This window comes from Poecile atricapillus, chromosome 20 (genome assembly GCF_030490865.1).
Source record: "Poecile atricapillus isolate bPoeAtr1 chromosome 20, bPoeAtr1.hap1, whole genome shotgun sequence".
Taxonomy (NCBI): Eukaryota; Metazoa; Chordata; class Aves; order Passeriformes; family Paridae; genus Poecile; species Poecile atricapillus.
Genome location: NC_081268.1, coordinates 6,209,824 through 6,230,239, shown reverse-complemented (window position 1 = coordinate 6,230,239; position 20,416 = coordinate 6,209,824). Strand labels below are relative to the sequence as shown.

General features: G+C 47.4%; 1 protein-coding gene across 2 annotated transcripts; it reads right to left on the bottom strand.

Moving 5' to 3' along the window:
• Positions 1 to 818: 818 nt before the first annotated feature.
• ZER1 (zyg-11 related cell cycle regulator) lies at positions 819 to 20,359 on the bottom strand. 2 transcript variants are annotated; one of them, XM_058854029.1, is made up of 17 exons: positions 19,743 to 20,359; positions 19,303 to 19,393; positions 15,719 to 15,982; positions 14,729 to 14,879; positions 14,003 to 14,439; positions 12,921 to 13,097; positions 11,736 to 11,850; positions 11,094 to 11,240; positions 10,682 to 10,855; positions 9,892 to 10,107; positions 9,211 to 9,252; positions 8,771 to 8,890; positions 8,223 to 8,338; positions 7,921 to 8,109; positions 6,879 to 6,976; positions 6,496 to 6,598; positions 819 to 5,540 (listed from the first exon to the last, which is right to left on the bottom strand). In XM_058854029.1, exons 3-17 carry the CDS (start codon positions 15,874 to 15,876, stop codon positions 5,483 to 5,485), a joined length of 2,301 nt encoding a protein of 766 aa, XP_058710012.1. In that variant the 5' UTR covers positions 15,877 to 15,982; positions 19,303 to 19,393; positions 19,743 to 20,359; the 3' UTR covers positions 819 to 5,482. The 2 variants fall into 2 exon arrangements, with proteins under 2 accessions (XP_058710012.1, XP_058710011.1); XM_058854028.1 differs by lacking the exon at positions 19,303 to 19,393 and having other exon boundaries at positions 19,743 to 20,358.
• Positions 20,360 to 20,416: the final 57 nt, after the last annotated feature.

Below are 20,416 nucleotides of genomic sequence, written 5' to 3'. Positions count from 1 at the left end.
ACTGGTGCTCGGAAAAAGGAGGTTGTGTCTTTCCTTCTTCACAGACAGGTGTAAATTTTAAAGCTTAATGAAAGCAATTTGAGCAGCAATAATATTATCCACTCAAAAGTAGAAACATTTTGATGTCCTAGAATAATCCTGTCTTAAGGAATGTATTTTCACTCTTTTTGTGATTAAAATAAGTTGGTGCATGCTACTCTTTTTATCTTCTCCTTCAGCTTTAAAACCTTTTTTGCAGAGATCAGAGCTTATCTCTTGTCTCAAGGGTTCCAGCCTCAGTGACTGGTTGAAATTAGGCTTAGTTACAGAAGGTCTCTCCTAGTAGGTTTCTGAGTGGAGAATCTTGGTTCCTATGGCATTCCAGCTCAGAATTCCATGCTGCTGGAAGGCTAAGGTATCTCTCTGTATTCTTACAACACTTCATGTTTTCAGAGGCAGTTCAGTTTCATACAAATGCTCCTCCCATCCTGTTCACCTTGTTCCTTTACAGACTCCATAGTGACCACTGAATTAACTGGCACTGAGCCCTTCCAGGACCAAGGTCTTACGAAGAAAGGCAGGCTGGCCTTAAAGCAGATTGGCTTTTCTTAAGTGCTCAGATCCTGCCCCTTACAAAAGGCAGGCTGTGGAGTGTGAGCTGCAGATATGTTACAGAGTTCAAAGCAATCTGGACATTCAAATGTTGTCCTGATTTTTTTTTCCTCTCACACAATTTCCTAACAATGCTCTTGTTCTCCAAGGCTTTCTTCTGCTGACAAGCAGTATTGTGTCTTTTGGAGTGATGAAAGGCAAAGGCACTCAACAGCATCATCAACACATGGCAGTTCCTTTCATTTTTAATTAAATATATGACAGCAAATGGACCAGTAATGTACCTAAATAAACCACATTCATAGAACAAAGGAAGAAGACACTCTTGAGCACTAGGTTTAATACACTGTGGGTATCCAATGGATACAACAGAAAAGTTAATTCATTCAGAATTGTAAGGAAGCAACAGTTGTGCATTTTGATTTTTTTTTTCTCAGTTTCACCAGGTACAAACATTTGAACCAGGCCTCAGCATCAGGCAGGTCCATGGACAGAGTAAAAGGAGACGCTTTCTCATTATAACTGAGGGTAATTTCATTGCAAAACAAGGAAATACATATTTAGTTAGCTTAAAAACTTTTTTAAAACAAGAAAACAGTTACAGAGAGAATCACTGACAGTTATATTAAATCAAAACAGTCTGCTAAAGCAGAAGTGTTTCAGTTCAGCAGAGTATCTCCCTCATTCCTTAAGTGCTCTCTTCTCCTTCAGCCCTCATGCTGCTTTTCATCCATTGCTGATGACTGTTGCCCTCTGTGCTTCATACACATACATGGTTGTCATGGAGACCAGCTGTTTCCCTACTTTTAATTCTCTTTTTCCAGCACAAGCTGTCCTCTAACACCTGAGCTGTGGCAGACTCCTCCCTGAACAGTCTCAAGGAAATGTCTTTTCTATGGATAGTCCCTGACTGCAGAGCCCTCTAGCTCTTGCCCTACTGGTAATAAATTGCCTTCTTCAGGTAATGAGAGGGAATTGACTCACAGCTCCAAGACTTTTCTTCCCACTCATCTTTTGCAGAGACCAGAGTGACAGCAGCAGAAGCCCAGCCAAGGTGACAAGCTGGGTAGGATTCAGTGCTGAGGACAATCGTTTCAGTAGGAAAGTGCAGGGAAACAGCAGCCGTGGTGCAGATGAATTATCTGCAGTGTTCTGATTGCCACAAGTATCAGTGTTAAACTTTCTTGGCTTGGAGTAGATGAGAAAGTCTAGTGTTTCTGGGTGTTAAACACCATCCAAGTAGATGCCAATCCTTATGAGCAATTCCTCCCACAGATCTTGTAAAATGGAAGCACTGGTGGGAAGTTGCTCACCCGTTTGCTCTTATCCGCTCCAGAGAACATGGACACCTGGCACTGCTGGGTCACTGACAAGGGCCACTGGAGGACAGGGCAGCCTCCAGCCAGGAAGGAAACCACACACAGTTCAGGTAGAGGGTTCCTTTGTTGGCAGTCTCTGCAGGGATCTACTGAGTCATGTTCGTGCTCTGCTTGCCAAGCTTTGGAATATTAAAGGAAATGTAGTAGCGAAAACATGAAGAGTCTGAGTGGGCCAACAGCTACTGAGCACAAGGAGCCCCTCTGCAATATCCTTACATGCTGTGAACTTCTCTCCAGCTGGACTTTGATTTGAAAAATAGAACCCCATTCTGGTTTTCTGAGCAGGGTTAGTCACTGGCTGTATAATTTTGTGTGGAGTTGAAGTTTCCTGGCTTGTTCCTTTGATCCAGCAAAGCTGGAAGGCCTGAGAGGCATCCATGGAGCAATCAAGCATTTCAGAGTATCCAACTTCCCCTTTTACATTAAACCTTCATAAAAAATCTGCCACTTTGCCCTCCCTTCCTTTGCAGAACATTGTTGAGATGTCTGTGGGCAACTCTCCTGTTCTGTCCTCAGCTCTGGATCTATGGCACCAGTTAAATCCTTACCACCAAAAAACATTTTCAGGTCATGCATTATGCCTTCAGTTAGTTACTCAGTTTCAGTTAGGGAAACTGAGGCCCAAACTAGTTTCAGACTTCCAGTTACAGGAACTATTTGATTGTGCTCTGGTGCTCAGAGGATACTTTTCCCCTCTTTGCTTCTTACTGAAGGGAAAATGTTATTTTTCGGTTCACAAAATCTTGAAGACACTGAAGCTTGTAGGCAAAGCTCATGTTACTCTAACAGGGGTGTTACTCCTTTTAATGTGCTGCCTTAGGCATTTTCCTCGCTGGTGGCCTGACTCAAAATCTTTCATGAGGCTTTCTACAACAGCCCAGTTAGAGTTCCCTCTTTCCCCTGGGATAGGTGACAGATTTCAACAAGCTGAGCTTTTCTGACAGTCTGGCCTGGTTCCACTTATCTCCTTATTGCTGGGAAAATATTTTTATCCTGATTCGGGCTGAGGTACAGCTTGCTGAGGGTCTGTGAGCAGTGAGCACAGAGGTTACCTTTATAGTGTGAAACAGCTTTGATGTTGTATGGATCTTGTTAGTTTGGGATGCAGCAGGTGAGATTCCAGTAACTGCTCAACTTGTGGAAGCACTGGTTTGGAAAACCCAAACCTTCGGGGTCTCAAGGCAGATAAAACCAAGCCATTCATTAGCCTTGATGTAGCCAAAATCTCAGAGTAGAGCCCAGCTGCTTGGCTTGGATTGCAGGGAGAGGCTGGGATCTGCTCCAGCTGACATGGGAGTTCCTCAGCTCCACTGTCTCCCCAATGTGGCAGCTGCTTTCTGGGGACAAGGCTTTTTGATACTTCACATCTGTCACGTGTCCCCTTCTGCTTTACTCCCACCTTGCCAACACAGTCAGAATCTTGAGTGCTTTTTGTCAGTCAGTTCAAGATTTTAGTGGCAGGAGCTTTCACTATATGGGTATTGGAAAGGAAACAGATGTGGTGGGTGGCACTGCCATGTGAAACAACTTCCCAAGGACAGCAGCACTAAATGGGGAATTAAAGAACAAAGCCTAACTCCCCTAACAACCAAGGCTGTATCTGCAGCCCCTCTTAGTTTTGCATCTAGAAGGAAGATTAGCAAAGGTTACACAGAAAACAGATCTTGAAATAAGCAATCACTATCTCAAAGCTCATAGGGACGCAAATTCTTAGGAAACAGGAATAAGAGAAAAATACATTTCAAATGACTGCAAAAAAGTATAATTTGTCAAGTTTTGCAAATCTTATGAAAACAATTTAAAAGTGACACAAAAATATATATAAGTTTGAAAAATACTTAAAAGAAAAAAGTACAGATCTCACAATACCGAAACAAATGACATATGGTTAAAAAGAAAAAAAAAAAAAAAAAAGACATTGAATAACACCGTATTGGCAGTAAAAGTAAACCTCTCCAGGCAGTTTATATTCTGTCAGTTAAAGTGTCAGTTTGTGGATCAAGGATCCATCTCTAACGTGCTCACAAGGACAACATGAACTCTGAGCATTAGCAGAACCTCATAGCAGCGACTCAAATCTGAGAGCGAAGTGTATGAGGGAAGAGAGCAGCGAATTACTGTGCTCTGAGGCCTGAAATATCCCAGCCTGCATGGCCATGGGCTCATCTTCCTTCTACCAGGCACAACATCTTCTATGAATCCCTTCTAAGGGAAAATTTGTGAATTCTCAAAGAATTGTGATGAGCAGTGGGCTATGACATGAACAACTGTACTGTTGAGTACCTGGCTGAGGCAAACCTTGGCCTTCAGCTTCTTGAGCCATTACAGGTCAGGAGTGTTACAAGTGAAGACCAGCTCAGTGGGACTCTCCTCTCACCTGTGTCACACAGACTGGAGTAATGTGCTGATGGGACTGGGACTGCACTGATAAGTGCTTCTGGGAGTCTGATAGGAATAGGCCCTTCTGCTTCCGAGAAAAGGGGGAAGATCTTGGGGTGGAACAAAAGGTGCTGTTTCCTGGGATTGCCTTTCAGAGGGTGCCTGGAGAATCCCTACCTCCAATTCCAGCTGTGCCACAGTGAGCTTCCTGGGAAAGGAGATTATGATGCTAGTGGGCACAGCTTGTGATGACACAGACTGAGGGTTGACAGAACAGCTCCAGTCCCTTCCTGGGACTTGCATGAAGGGGCACAGCTGCTCTGGACTAGGGCCTAGCAGTATGCAGAGGGAAATACTCTGTTTGGCTTTGTAGCCCTTTCCCACAAAACAAAACACAACTAAAAAGTTTGGTGAAGGACTGGAATGAAGATGTGTAGCCCTTTGTGAACAAACCTTGTGCCTTGTTGCACAGGCTCCCTTTGAGAGAGAAGCTATTGTAGCCAAGAATGTATAAATGGTTCTACTGGTCATCCCTGACCTTCTGAGGCTGGGTGGGCTGGCAGATCCTACTGTACTGCCAATGGGGACAAAACAGACCTCTTGACTTTATTGGGAATGTCTTACTTCCAAATGACCCACATCACTGCCTGTCTCCCCACTGAGCAGCCAATGCTGATTCAGGACTGGTGATCTTGCAGACATCACAGGACCTCATGCAGTACAGCAAAAGGGAATTTTCTAAAAAGTGGGAAATAAACATGTCACACTAGTGATCACACAAGGTCTTCAAGCTCATGGTCATTTGAGGCTCTCTGTGTGGTCTAAAATAAAAAGGTTAAAAGATACGTAATGTAATTGTCTTTGTTTTTTGTTCTCTTTTTATACAGAAATCATACACACGGAACTTCAACCTGAAACTTCATAACAAAAAAGTCCACTAAGTTAAGGAAAGCATTTTGTTGTGCAAAAAGTCCCTCCCCCCTCCCCTATTCACCTTCATCTACTGAGGGTCTCACACACACACATAAAGTTTCCTTCCAACGGGCGAGTTGGTAAGAAAGAGTCCTCCCTATGTACAATGAGTTAGAGAGAAGCTGGATACAGTGCTGGCAAGAGGCATTGGGTGATTGCCTCTATCTGGAAGTGTCCATGTTCTCCTCCTTAAAGTTACTGCAGTGCTCTATAACTTTCCTATGGATAAAACAAGGACAAGGAGAGAGGGTTTAGTTTAAGGCTTATTGCACCTCAGCTGTGGGACAGTGAGGTAAGAACTGTCCCAGAGTTGATTTCTGTGTAACTGCGTCCTGTTTGTATCTGAGACACAAACTGTGTCAAAACCAGTAAACTCCACAAAAGCATCTCCCAGCTTGAAATGTCAAGTTATGGTAGTGCATATCCAGATCCAGTTGTGACCATTCATTCATTACCCCCATACACAAAACCTCAGATGCCTTTAAATCCCACCAGGAAATACATTAATACAAATGTTTGTCCTTCACTGTGCTGTCATCTGTCCCATCCCACACACTGTGTGTAATTGTGACTGTCTTCTGCAGGCTCCAGTTCCCTCCAGCATTTTGCAACCCTTCAGCAGTGGGAATACCTGCTGCCAGGTATGTATTTCCAGATCTCTACCTCTCTCTTCTATTCATCCTGCAGGTATGAAGTTACAGCTCTCACTTTGCCAATGATCAGAAATTGCAGCTGGCCTTTACAACTCTGAAAGGATGACTCCAAAGAAAGGTGTCATTGCAAGGCTGATGGACTCTGGAAAACGCTCTCTTTTTATGTAGTTGGCAGTTCAGTGACAGGCCAGTATGATTCTGAAGACAGGTAGCCCACCCAAGTACAGGGAAAAGTGATAACTGGAGACTGCTGGCCTAAGAACTGCAGCCTTGTGGCTCCCTTGCTCAACAAGCCAATCTACAACCCAGATGCCCGGCAATAATCTGTGGGTACTGCCCACCTATAAACATCTCTAGTCTTCTGCTTTCAACCCCTTTTTCCTCTGCTTCTCCTGTGTTCAATTCATACCTCTCATACACATCACTATGGGCCTTGCTTTGGTCACCTCACATTATGTGGAAGAATTAAAAACTAAACTAAGGCTAAACCGAGAGTTTGTGATGGTGCACTGGTGTCCTACCGGGCCATTTCCTTGGTCTCTTGTCGTGCTGAGGCCATTTTAATCATGTCCTTCAGGAGAGGAATCCCACCTTCTTTGATCAGCAGTGGGCAGTACTTGTCAGCTGCAAAGAAAAGAATAAATCAGGTCCTTGTGAACCCTCACAACAGTGGTACAAAGGGTGGCAGGAGGGGAAGGAGAAGGATCAAAACAGTGAAGCAATTTCCTACCCACCAAGTCTAATTAGCTGTATTTGGTTGTGCTGCCTGGACACTCCTGCATCGTTCAAAGAAGGTTTTCTCTACCTACATAGTTTAATCTCAGAAGACTTTTTCTGCTGACAGCCTCAGGTCCACCCCCCCAGCTTCTACAGTGCAGGGAATATGATTTCAAAGAGAACTTACGGTAGACAGAGACCAGGTTATAGAGTGCCCAGGTGGCCCAGTGCTGGCTGACTGGGGAGATCCCTTGTGGAAGAAGTCGAAGGATTGGTTCAAATGACCTGCACAGAAATATTACAGAAGTTGTTACAAATCCAAGAGCTACTTCTTTCAGCACCTTTGCCACTCACAGCAATACAAACTCTGCCACAGCAGTAAATCCACTGGCATGTCAGAGATTCTGGCATCAATACTAAGTCAGTGTCCCAGGACAGTGCTGGCAGGACTACAGGCCCCACCACTTCAGCACAAACACACTGCTCAGAAAAATAGCTGCAATGAAGGCTACTCAGCCCAGGAACTGATTTCCATCCTCCATTAGGCATTTCCTCACAGGAGTTGAAATTCAGCAGCACTGACCAGTTTGAGAACGGACAGAGCCAAATTATATCCAGGCAAAGCTGGCTGCATATGTGCAAAGGTTGCTGTGTTTCTTCTGAGAACAATACTATACTGTCTATATGGTAAACAGGCACTGGAATGCCAGTTCTGGATCCCTGCCAAGCACCAAGGGAATTCTGAGTACCTGATACCCTCTTACAGGAAGGGGTTTAGAGGATTCCAGCAGTTGTATTAACCTCTGAAGGGATTTCTGGTAATTGTGTCTAAATATGCCCCAGAGAAGAGTGAAAGCATGTGACTTTGGGAAGCAAAGGACAGCAGAAGAACAGCAGTATCAGAGGAAAATGCTCAGGCAGTCCCTGACAGACCATGGTTTTCCTGAACTATTCAATTTCAGCAGAAACATGCAGGAGAAACTTTGCTGGGCTGCCAAACTTCTCCCATAGGAATTGTTGGGTAAGGTGTCTAATTTCAGTATGCTATGTAACATGTTTCAAAGGAAGATGTAAAACCCTCATTAAAGAATATGTCCCTGAGGATGTTTCTCCTTCACCCTGAACAAAGCCTCCATGCTAGGCTCTCTCTTCCTTTCTCTCTGTAGGTGTTTCCTTCTTGTGACAATCCTGGTTCCTGTGTGAGTGGGCCAATCTTTTCCATTCCTCACCTGTAATTGATATTTCTCCTGGAGTTGATATCCCAGCTCTGGATGGCTGCCCACATCCTCTTCACAACTTCCTCTCTGTGAGGCTCACAGATCCCCCAGGCCTCTGGACCATCAAACATGATATGGGAGAGCACTCCACAGGCATTATAGGACACCTCAATCCCATCAGCTTTGCTCTCCAGCAGATTGCTGCCAAGAGAGAAGAGATCACTTAGAAATGCTGATGCAGTAAAGATTCACAAGTCTCCAGATGGTTCAGGAGAAAAGATCAGAGCCCAGCTGGTTGCCAGCCAGGCACTCACCTGAACACACTGATGAACTGGGAGGTCATGAGCTGTGGGCGGAGCTCCTTCACTTCTGCCACATTGCCCAGGAGGCCCAGCATGTTGCGGTGCAGCTCCTGTTTCTCTGGGAACTCCTGGCCAGGCAAGGAACAGGATTATACACAGGCAGGACTCTGGTGATGCTGAGAACAAGCCACCCTAGGAAAAGGCTGTACAATGCATCTAGAAAAGCTCAGTGTTTTTGGGTAGTCAGCAGTGGCTCCTTGGCAGGTGCCAAATAGTGCTAAAGGTCTGTGTGAAAAGGGAGGATCAAAACAAGGCCCACTGTACACTACTGCTCTGCTTGACAGGGCTGAGCAAAGATGGGCAAAGGGGAAGATGTGTTCACTGCAAATTTCTCTGTTCTACTGGCTGGGTGGAATGATGTGAGAAAGGAAAAACTTACACAAGCTTTTACTTTCCTGTTTCTGAAATGTAGGAAGTAATGCTGGGAGAGGAGCAGAACCAGGAGTCCTGCATCTCCACTGCTCCTGTCAGCATCTCTCCAGAGACAATCAGACACTTACTTTCAAGCACTCCAAGAACAGTTTCATGCCACTGTAGTTAAGGAACATCTCGCAGTTATCTGGGGTCTCATCAGTGATGTTCCAAAGGGCACTCCAGGAGAACTCCATCACCTGATCACACTATAGGGAAAGGGACAGAATCAGAGCCTTGCAAATGCAGAAGCCTGGTGAAACTAATCACCTCTTTCCTGTCTGGCATCACCCTAGATGATTTAGAGGTAAGAAAACCTTGTTGTTCACTTTCAGTTTTTTGTTTAATATTTTTGCATCCCTGTCACATTCTCCTGCCCTCACCCTGGGACAGGGAATTCTGCAGCACCAGCTGAGATGTCTTGTGTTTGTTAGAGAAGCTGAGCTGGCACTCTGGGCTGATCTCCATGCCTAAATCAGACTGAAGAGAAAATACTCTATGTATATATGTTTTTTTGGGAAACACTCACCGTTTTATCAGCCAACTTCTTCTGAATCAACTTTAGCATTGTCTGTGGGCAAAGAAAGGGAAAGAGTGAGAAATAGTTCAAAAATGGTGGAGCTAAAACTTAACCAGCCCTGCAGTATCACAGCAGTTATTGACAATTTTGATCTTTTGCAGAGAACCTATTTGATGTATCTTTCTCTAAACCAGTGGGACTGTGTCATGTTCCAAGTTGCAAGTATTCACAGAGCTGAACTATCCACAGTCCCTGAACTGTTGAGTTTGCAGCTGAGTCAGTTTTGAGCTGTATGACAAGGTCTGAGATGAGGCATAACTGTGCCAAAGCAACAGCCTTTGCAGTCCTTGGAAAAGGCAAGGGATATGGGTTGATTGGGAAATAGATGCAAACTTGGGGAGAAAGAGAAGGAGACAGTCACAAGCTGGTACCAGATCTGGAAATAACCTGATGTGGTGAGGTTACAGTCCCCTCCTGCCCTCACACCAGCCTGTCTCTGAGATCATAACTTCCAGAGTTGGTAAGCAAGTAAAGGGGAAGGTTCCAGGAAAGGTCAGCATTGCTGGGACACCGTTTCTCTCCTGTGATATTGTGAGGTTGGATCATGGCTGGAGGCTTTTGATGGACACCTGTAAGGGAATTGTCCTAGTCTGGGTTGGGGATAAGTAGACACCTTGGGACCATACCAACCATGACAAACCCCATCTTGCCCACAGCTTCTTTGTGGTCGTTGTCCACCTGGCAGACCAGGGCATTGCAGAGGTGCACAGCGATGCGCTGGATGGACTCGTCCTGCCGGCTCTGGTTGAGAATGCTCAGCAGCAGCTCGTTCACTCGGCGGTACTGGAACTCCAGCTCCTCGGGAATGCTGAAGTTACACAGCGTCAGGCAGCAGTTCCGCTGCACCTGGGGCAAAAGGAACCAAACACTGGGCCAAGAGGCTACAAAAGCACAGACCCCACCATCTCATGTTTCCTTGCTGCTTGCTATTGAAAGCATCTTCTTGCCTGACTACAACTACTGAGATTGGTTACCCTCTGATCTAGTGCTGTGCTTTAGCCATGCTCAATAACTGTCACTCCAGTCTCACGAGGCCACCCAATTATTCAGGGCCCATTGCTTTCCAAGCCAGCTCTTCACTGCCTATTGGCCCTCTACACAGCTGAGTTCCAGTACAGAGATTTGAGATGTTTCTTTCTGTTGACTCAACATCCCCTTTACCCACAACCATTTCACTCCACAGTCAGTGCCAGGTATCTGTGTGTCACATGCACCCTTTGACCACTGTCCGTGGATAAAAAGGAGAGCCCTGCTTGTAATCCCCATTGCTGAGTGGAGACCAGGAACAGACCTGGGCAATAACTTCTCTGTCTTGTTTAACTCCCTGCAGGCAAAGGAAACCCAAATGCTGACAGCAGACTAAAGAATTGATACAGGGAAAGAAGACTATGGGAATCAAAGGTGCCTGGGCTGCTCTTACTGTGACCTCCTGGTAGGACTCCATGCCGTTCAGCACCACCTGGATGACCTGGCGCCGCAGCTTCACGCTCTGCTCCATGCGGTACTCGGAGTTGGTCAAGTAGAACAGCGCAGCGCTGCCCGTCACCTGGATGTTTTTGTCATCCTTGTGGCACTTGAGGGCTGTGATCACCAGCTGCAGAGAAGCAACGTGGAGCTTCAGTACCACAGACTTGCTAATTCTTGGAATGACTGTTAGAAGCCTGCAAGGAATGTGTGGCCCAGACATTGCAGTAACGTGCTTAGTAAATTAAGGTACCCAGTTCCACTGCGCTACTGGAGCTTTCTCTGGAATGGCCTGATACAGTGTCCCAGGGTGGAAAAACAGACTGGGAGTGCAAAATTCCCCATGTCAGGGTGAGGCCAAAGCTTACCTGGAGGGCTCTCAGCAGCTGGCTGCAGCGCTCGATGCGGGCAATGTCGAAAAGCAGGTTGATGGCGCGGGAAGTGATTTCCGGCCGGTGCTCGGTGTAAGCCTCAATAGCATTCAGGACTTGCTCTTCATTCTTGTCTCCACTCACCTGGCATGGAGCAAAAAAGAGTCAGGGGAGAAATTATGAAGGAGGAAAACCAACGTGAGAAGGGAACTTTGAAAGGTCAAAGGGTATACCTTCCCTCTCCCCTGAGAATAGGTTCAGCCCAGGATGAGACAGAGGTTGAGTAACTTTTCAGTCCAGAGGGATAAGGAAGGGCACCTTTGGGGCAGGAGGATGCCATTTAAAAGTAGGACTTCTACTGTCTTAAATTATTTTCTGTAGTCACAGATATCCTTCAGGCAGGATGGTTTTGCCATGCTTTTCTCCAAGGGGCATGTTTTTCAACCCTTATAAAAACTATGTGGGGTACAGATCTTGCTTTCTGGCAGTTTTCTTGCATTATAAAGCAGTTACTGAAAGGTCAGAGCTCAGTTGTCACACCCAATACCCAAAGAACTCCAATCTACTGGCAGCCAGTGTCCTCATGTTCTTTCAACTTCTAGCAAGTTCCTACTGCCAATATTCCTGCAGCCTCCTTACCTTGTAGGCTGGAATATGGGTCAGGCGGCAGAGGGATGTTTCAAAAAGGCCCAAGAACTGCAGTGGTCGTTTCAGACCCCGGAAGGGAGCAATGCTGCTCTTTGCTGGCTCAATGCTGGGGTGAAAAAACAAGAGATTGCTCATGTTGGTACTGTGTTTCTTCAGGTGTCTCCTGCCACAGAGATGGCTGTCAGCCCTCCATTCACTCTGACTGTACTGCTTCATACCCAGAGTGGTAAAAGCTACATTTTATACTAGGCAGCTGCTTATGAACGTAACTATTCATCCCAGATGATCCTGAATGAAAGGTGAATGTGCTGAATGGAACCAACAGTAAGAATTACTCAGACAGGATGCAGCTTTCCCAGGTAATATTTGAAAATTCACTACTTGGGGTGAAAATTTCATCTTAAAGGGCTGTGGATTTCTCTCATCCAATGTATTTGTAATGTGATAGACATACTAAGTCTGCTTCTGTGAACATGCAGAACACTGTTTTTGCTGCCATGTTCCTTATTGACCAAGAGCCAGTGAATTTTCACCAGCTCTAGTGAAAAGGAGCCACTACTGGTTCACTTTGCTTCTGTTCAGCAAGTGCTCAATAGAAGGGCAGAGCTCTTGGCTGATGTGGAAAACCAGACCTCTAGGTATGCCTCTACTGAGGCACCAGGATTTCCAAGGGTTGATCTGCCTAATATCCAGGTCAAATCTGAAAAGAGGCCTTTAGATTACAAGCTCCTAAAACACTCAGCCTTCCTATGAATGCTGATGTATTGACTCAGTGTATAAATGTTCTGTCAGAAGAGCCTGGATTTCCTCAAGGGTAAGAGTATTTTGTGTAGGAAATGTGTAAAGGGCTTTGGAGTCCTTTCAGAAAAAAATCCTGCAGGAGATCCCTGGGAGAATGTGTGTGGAAAAGAACTGAAATACTTCAGATATGCATGGCAGGCAGATGGGATGAATTCTTTATTACTCTTACAAGTCCTTACATGTGTTGCATACAGCAATCACAGCTGATTCTCACACCAGTCTCTACTGTCAGGGGAACCTGGCAAGAGTTGTATCCTGCTTTTTAGTACTGATTAGACCTACAGAATTTGGGAACTCAGAAGAGGGAACTGTTCTTAATTAATCTCTGACTCATCTACCCATCGAAGCAGACCTCAGTAATTGCTGTTCCCTTACCTTGTCTGGCCCATGTTCTCCTCCATGCTGGGGATAGTGCAGTTCTCCAGCATGGTGTGCCCTGAGATGTCGAGCGAAGTGAGGTTCACCAGGTTTTCCACAAACAAGTTTAGAACCCGCCGGGTCAGCTTGAACTTGTAATAACTGGACAGATGGTCTCGGGAGATATCCAGGTGCCTGAAAATGATAGAGAGCATCTCACAGCCTGGAAAGCATTAGCTGGGGCTTCTCTCTCCCTACCAGAGCCAAGTGTGGTTATTATTTATCATTGTTTCCTTCCCAAGATACAGGAATGTGGTTCTGTAGGTTCTGGCAGCAGCAGCTGGCCCTGTGTCTAACCAAAGCACACAGGTATCTGGCAGAGGGCTACTTGGAATGGACCACAGTGAATCATCTGGCCACACATCACAAAGGAAATTGCTCCAGGCTCAGAAACTGCCTTTTCAAACTCCATCACAGCAGCCACCTGAGCATTTCTACCTGGAGATTAAGATGCACCAGAGGATTTGTGCATCCCCAGAAACGTATCTTGCCTCATCCCACAAATTAAGTTACACAGGTTTTAGTCTGCTTCCCCAATCTTAAAAATTTTTCACCCCAGGTTATCACAATATCCTAATTTCTTTCAGGTATTTAAATGCTTAAGCTTTGAGGAAATCTTGCTGCTAAGGGAGTGGTGGGACAAAGTGACAAGCCATTGTGTGCAGGTGGGGTTCCTTACAGCACAGAGAGACTTTGCTGGCTCCTACCTAAATCTGGAGCCAACATCCCACTCACAAAAGTGTCTTCTACCTGTTGCACACCCAGTGGGGGTGATGGGGATCATGTGTGTTATTTTTTCCAATGGGAAGTTTCTGCTAAGTGGCATCTTCTTACAAGCAAAATTCAGGCTGGCTTTAGACATGTCAGATATGTACAGTGATGATTAGATATTTAAAATGAGTGAACCGGTCCACAGGAAGGTTTATACATTGAACCCAGCAGCGGGTGCCTCTCTGATAGCAGGCAAGAAGACCATTCCTGAAAAACCATTCCCTATATCAGCTGCAGAAGAATAAAGAAGGAAGAACAGATCTGCTGACCTGAGCTTGCGAAGCTGTGCAATCACTTGTATGTGCTCTTCTGAAAGGTCCATGTTGTAAAGCACTAAGGAAACCAGACTGTCCTTCCACTGGGTCAGAAATCCCACATCATTGAGCTGGATCCCAGAAAGGTCGAGAGCTGCAAGGGAGGCCAAGGGCCGCAGCAGTGTCTCCACATTTACCCCCTCGATCAGGCGGCCCAGGTTCAGGATGCGCAGGCGGCTGAAGCCTTCAAAAGTAAAGTCCTTGACCAAGACCTGGCGAGTGGGGTTCACCAGGCAGTCGTCCTCACAGCCCCCAGGGTTCTCCTCCTCGTAGAAGATATTGCAGCAGCCAAAGAGGCTCAGGGAGATCAGTGTGTGGCTGAAGCTCACCAAGGTTTGCAGACTCTTAGCTGTCAGCTTCTCACAGTTAGTCAGGTAGAGCTCAATAAGATCCTGAAAACAGGGAAATCAAGATTAGAGGTATTTCACAGGTAAAGTGCCCTATTTGCCTCACACCTCCCACTGGGACAGCCTGAATCCATGTATCACCCAACTTGACCAGTGTCCTATGCCATTCCCAACAGCAGCTTTGGGAGCTGAGAAGGGAGAAGCTGAGGTTAGTCCAAAGAAAGCTTGGACAGTGAAGGATGGAGCCTCAGGAATCTCTGGGTGCCTGGGATTTTAGCTGGTGCCGGTGCAGCAATGCTGCTACGTGACGTGGCAGCTGTCAGTGCAGCCCCACCTGCTTCCTGATGGCCTCCAGGTCCTGGTCCTGCACGATGTGTTCCCGCAGGTGGATCCGAGCTAGCCTGGTGCTCCGTGGGTCTGAGAAGAGGGTGAAGAAGCTTTCATGGGGTTCAAAGATGCTGTCTGTCTTCACCAGCTCCACATACCTGTGTGGGGCAATGGTGTTAGCACAACACAGGCTCAGGCACAGCTCTGGCACCAGCACTGATGACAAGGAAGTGTGACAGACCTGTGAGTACAAACCCCCAACCCCATATCACCCAGATCAGTCTTTGGGGCAAGGGAGCTCACCCACCTCTTCTGGCACAGAACCAATGATCCATAGGAAAATCTTGGGCAAAGATTTGTGCAAGACTCTTTGTTTGTGAGCAAATTGGATTCTGGCAAGCACAGACTTCAGGAATTTTTTCCCTAGCTGTTTAAACTTAGTAATTTGATTTTTTTTTTCATTTTTCAGAAAATTAGCTGGCCAAAATTCTTTGCCAGACTTTGTGGGCACAAGTTCAGCCAAGAGAGACCGTGACAGCCAAATTGCATAAATCCCTGGAAAGAGATTGCTTTATAAAACTATGGGAGCAACAGCCTTAAAATTTAACATCTGTTAGCACTTTGCACTCTTATTTCTCTGCTTGGACAGAGTGTTGTAATGCTTCAGTGATAGGAAATGGGAAGGCTTCCTTTTTGCTCATTGACATTCTAGGAAGAAGCAGTGACTTTCACTCTGGGTTGACGCTTTTCATTTCTCTTTTTACAGCATCTCATTGAGCTCTGACTAACTTGGAAAGGGTGATTACCCTAAGAAATTAGAACGACAGCAGTACAAAAAGGAACACTTCCCTCTGAAGTTCATGCAAACCCTTATTTGCCAATATGATCAATTGGAAAAACACAGCCCTATGAATTCTTTCCCATAATTATTTTTGGAGAACTCTACTGCCCCTTCTCTGAGCTCCCAGCTCTTTCCCAAACCAGGCCTGAAACGTACTCATTGACAAGTTTGTCACAGATCTCGCTTGGCAGGAAGATGTCAGGATGGAGCCGGAGCGTTTCGTTGTCCAGGAGGTAGCAGAGAGTCCCCTCCAGGTTGCGAAGGCAGTAATCGGTGCACAAGGTCATCAGCGACTCGGGACTGTCAGATGCCATCTTGAGGGAAATTATGGCAAGGGGAAGAGCAGAAGGAAGCTTTTGATGCAGGAGATCCTTCCCTCAAATGAAGTTCTGGGATGAATTTATGGGGCCATCAGGACAGCTATAAGCAGAGAGGGGAAAAAAGATGCATTGAGAAAGGCACAACTGCAAGTGTCCCACAAAGCTGTCACATCAGCAGGATGCTTGTTTTATTTACAGCCCATCACTTGCTGACCTCAAAAGGACCTGCAGCAGTTTGGCCTCTCCAGCAGTGTGCCCTTAATTACTTGGTATTCCCACTCCTTGGGAATACTGTGGGAATGAGTTATTGTGATGTGTTTGGAAATGAGGCTACATAGCAAAATGTTTCCTCATTGTAGGGTTATCTGGCTGATAAAGGCCCTCGGAAAGGGAAGTGGTAGGAGCCACATTGCTTGGTTTCCTTCAGAGTGGGTTGGATAAACCAGCAGAACATTTCCTGTCAGCATAACCCTTTGTATGGCACTGGTGGGATCTGTGGCCCGATATCTCCTGCCTGTCATTCTCTTTGCCAGCATTCCAAGTCAAGTTTCATTTTCAAGATCAGTGTTTCTCTGTTGTGCCAAGCCAGAAGCTTCATGCAAGTTCTTGAACTAGAATGTGAAGTGGATCAGAAGCCAGAGGGAAACACACAGAGTATTCTGGGATCCCTATGAGTGCAGTGTAAAGGCAAGGATTGTGATTGTGCTGGACACCTCTGCATCCAGCTCACCCTCACCATCCCAAATCTGTCACAAAGAGTGACTAAACTGGAAAAAGGCAAGGAGCTTTTGCCCTTTATTTTTGGAAAAGGATAAAGGATGGTTGAGGCAGACAAGTGGGGGAAGCTATCCCTGTTTTCTGATTTGAAGCTGCTTGGCTGCTCTGGTATCAAGACTTGCTCACTGGTGGGCTTATCAGAAAAGTTAGCTGGGAGAGCAACAGCAAAAATTCACTTTCAAGGGGTCAAATCACATTATATGCAAACCTAAGATTTTCTAAGTATTTCCACGGACACAAATGAGTTGAAATGTTAATTTTTGATATAAAACCTGTGTCTTATCAATAAGTCTATCCCTGCTGGCCCTGAGAATACTGATGCTGTGGAAGTAGTTGTTATTCTCTGCACCACAGCTGAGCAGCCATTGCTAGAGAAGTTGTTGCAAAATGTCCTTAACCATATTCCGTTTCTGATCTTTATCCTGCAGCTGCAAATAGCAGGACATTTGTGTGTCACCAGCTCTCTGATTCTCTAAAGCCTCTGCTGCTCTCTCTTTCCTTCATTCCTATGGTATCAGTACAAGACAGAAGAGTTTAACTCCCATTCCTCAGCTTAATCACTCTAAAAGGTAAAAACCCCTAAAACTTCAGCAATCATAAAAATTATACTTTAAACTCTTTCCAATCATGGTGTTAAGGGTGGAACTTGCTCTTTTGTCACTGAGTGCTGAACTGGGAGTCACAAGAACATAAAACTGACTTCTCAATAGTGCCACAATATCTCCACTCAAGCGCATGTGGTCCCATCAACGAAAATGGAGGGTTTTCAAAATAGATAAAGGAGGAGTTCCAGAACCACAGTTCTCACCTTTGGAGTTAAGTAAGGTGAGAAGTGAAGGTTGAAATAGCCCACTGAGTGCAGAGTACTGTCTTCCCTGGCTGGGAGGTCCTGGCAAAGGGAATGCAGGTGGGAGGAAGCTGTCCTGTGTCTGCTTTAGAGATGAATCAGCCTCACCTCCAGAACAAGTCCCTCTTGCAGATTTTGCCTGAAGCTTGCTGGAGAGAATCTTTCCAGAAAGTCAAGATTGACAGGAAGATCTAAACCAGCTGGAAAGCGTGTTCTGCTGTTCCTACCAGTTCCCCTGTGCCATCAGACAGGAGGTCCCTGCAGTCAGTGTTCTTCCACTGTTTACTACCAATGGCCAGAGAACTCGAAAACAAATTCCCATTGACAATCTATTGTCACGTGCAGTTGGAAACGGCCAGTGCTTGGGACTTGTCCAAGCAGCTCAGAGCACCAGAGGGCAAGAACGGCCCTCCTGTGGCTCTGACAAGCCTCTGTTCCCTCTCTGCTGAGACCAGCACAATGCAGCCAGTTGATCTCAGCCCTGAAGAAATCAGCTGCCCTTTAACTTCTGAGCTCCCCGTGATCCACCAACACAATCCCATGCAGAAGTTTAATATCAAGAATGGTTAAACTGTCCCAGTGAAATAAGACCAAAGAAAAGCTTTCATCATCCTGATTTATTACAGCTATCTGAACAGCTGCTGTGACCTTTTGTCCAGGACACAACACAAGCTGGCCTCTCCCTCCTTAGACTGAAGAGATGACACCACAGCAGCAGAGAGGGGAGTGTCAGTAGCTGCCCTGATCAATACCATCTCTATTTATAACCTCAACGTGTGACAAAAAGAAAAGAACTGGAGAGGCTGAAAAATCATTAACATTTGTCTAACTGTTCTCCTTGGGAAGCTTCACACAGGATGAAGCTGCCTAGTGACAGCCACCAGTGCTTTTCCAGCAATGAGCTGCCTGGTGCCATGTGGCTTTTGAGTTAAATACATGAAAGATGCTGAAAATTCAAGAGCAAGAACCGAAAAGTGACCAGAACTTCATCTGCCAGTATTTCTTCCAATTTATTTCTCTGACAGATTTGCTTCCATCTTAGTGCATCAAGGAATTGAGTTCCTCAGAGCTTCAGGAGCAGGCACACAAAAGCCCTTTCCATGGGCACACAGCCCTCTCTGTGCAGTAACAGCACCCTCCTGCCATCCACAGACCCAAAACCAGGTGCAGTACAGGCAGCTCTACTTACTCCATCCCCAGGACCTACCAGCTTCTTTGCAAGTTTTGCTTATTTCCAGGCTGCACTGGCATGTGAGGCTCAGGCCCCCTCCTGGGGCTGCCAGTGCCAAAATCCTCTCCCTTGGACTCCAGACCCATCGTCTCTCCCAGCCTCTCTCCAGGCAGTGCCCAGAGCCAAGCCTGACTCACTGTGGCTCCACGCCAACCACACAACGTTTACACTGTTGCTACAAAAATGATTGGCAAAGCTGACTGTTCCAGCATCAGGGACTCATCCAAGGAGAGGGCAAACAATGTGCACTGACATGAGCTGATTACAGCGACTTCAGAATTACAAATGTAATGTAAATGCAGAGTTTGGCACAGGTTATGCTCTGAAGGGAAACTGCACTGTCACTTTAGCTGGCATCCTGCAGCTGCAAATCACTGTGATTTTATTAATGGATGGGTCATCGCTGCCTTTATGGGGAAACACCATCGCTTCTTGCAATAGGGAAAGTAAGAGGAGATGGAACTCTCCTGTCCTGCTGGAACTAACTGTCCCAGCAAAACCTGTAACTCCTGCAACACCCAAACTTGTCAGCCAGCCAGACTGACATCGTGAGAGAGACACTTGCCAGGGAATGTGTTGATTTTTGTACCTGCCTGCAGTAAAGATGCTCCTTCAGCTCACTGAATTACATCACGGATTTTCATTCCATAGGTCACCTGCCTAAGAAGACTACCTGGAGTCCCTGATCACGGCTCTCTGGGCATTGGGACTCCATCAGCCCGCAATGCTCTCTATCAACCCCGCGGGCAGCGCTGGCCCCGAACCCGAGCCCTCCCTCGTCCCCCAGGCGCTCAGAGGTCACCTCGCCGGGCAGAGCCGGAGCTGCTGCCGCCGGCCGGAGCCCTGCCCCGCGATGCCCGGCTGCTCCCGGCAGTCCCGAGGAGAGGATGGGCACTGCGCCGGGGGCACCGTCCGGCACTGCCGGGGGCGGCGGTTCCTCCCCCCGCGCGGGCGGGCAGGCCCGGTGCCCCCGGGCCGGGCTGGGAACGGGGCACCGGTACTCACCTGGCGCCATGGGGGACTGGTCCCGGCTGGTCCCGGCTCCCCGGGGCGGGCCGGGGTCCGCGTCCTGCTCGGGCCCGCACCCCCCGCCGCAGCCTCGGCTGTCAACAAACCCGCCGTCACTTCCTCCGCCCGCGCCGGAAGCGCCACCGAGTCCTTCCCCGGAAACACCGGCCCGGCCGGAACGCTCGGTCAGCGGGGACCCGGCGGGGACGGGGACGTTCAGTGACGTCACAGGGCCGTGACGCCACGCGGCGGAGGCACTGACGGCACTGCGCGGGGCAGGGCTTAGGACGGGTCGGCACAGCCCGCTCTGTCCCTCGCTCGGGGGCCGCGGCTGCCGCCACTGCAAAGCCAGGGTCCCACCGCGCTCCTCACTGCGGGGGGGCATTCCCGCAGGCCCCGCTCACGGTTGCCATTGGCGTGGGCTGGAGCGTGCCCGGGACAGCGCGACACCCCACGGGTCTGCTCAGTGCTCGGGGAACCGGCTGCTCCAGCCCGCGGGGTCTCTCCTGGCGCTGGGTGCCTGGGGGGGGACCCACGCCGTGTCCCGCAGGCCGGGGGGCGCGGGGAGCCGGGACCGGGCCCCGGGAGCTCCGCGAGCGCCCCGAGGCGGGAAGGGGCGGGGCTTAAGGACCGTAAATGCACCGGGGACGGGACAGAGCGCGCGGGAGGGG

Bases quoted from the DNA above. Each gene is read 5' to 3' on its own strand.
- ZER1 (XM_058854029.1), bottom strand. From the start codon at position 15,876: ATGGCATCTGACAGTCCCGAGTCGCTGATGACCTTGTGCACCGATTAC. The intron at 8,891-9,210 runs GTGAGTGTTTCC...CTTTCCCTATAG, and splicing joins AGAAGTTGGCTGATAAAACG to TGTGATCAGGTGATGGAGTT. The intron at 5,541-6,495 runs GTAGGACACCAG...TTTTATCCATAG, and splicing joins GAGACCAAGGAAATGGCCCG to GAAAGTTATAGAGCACTGCA.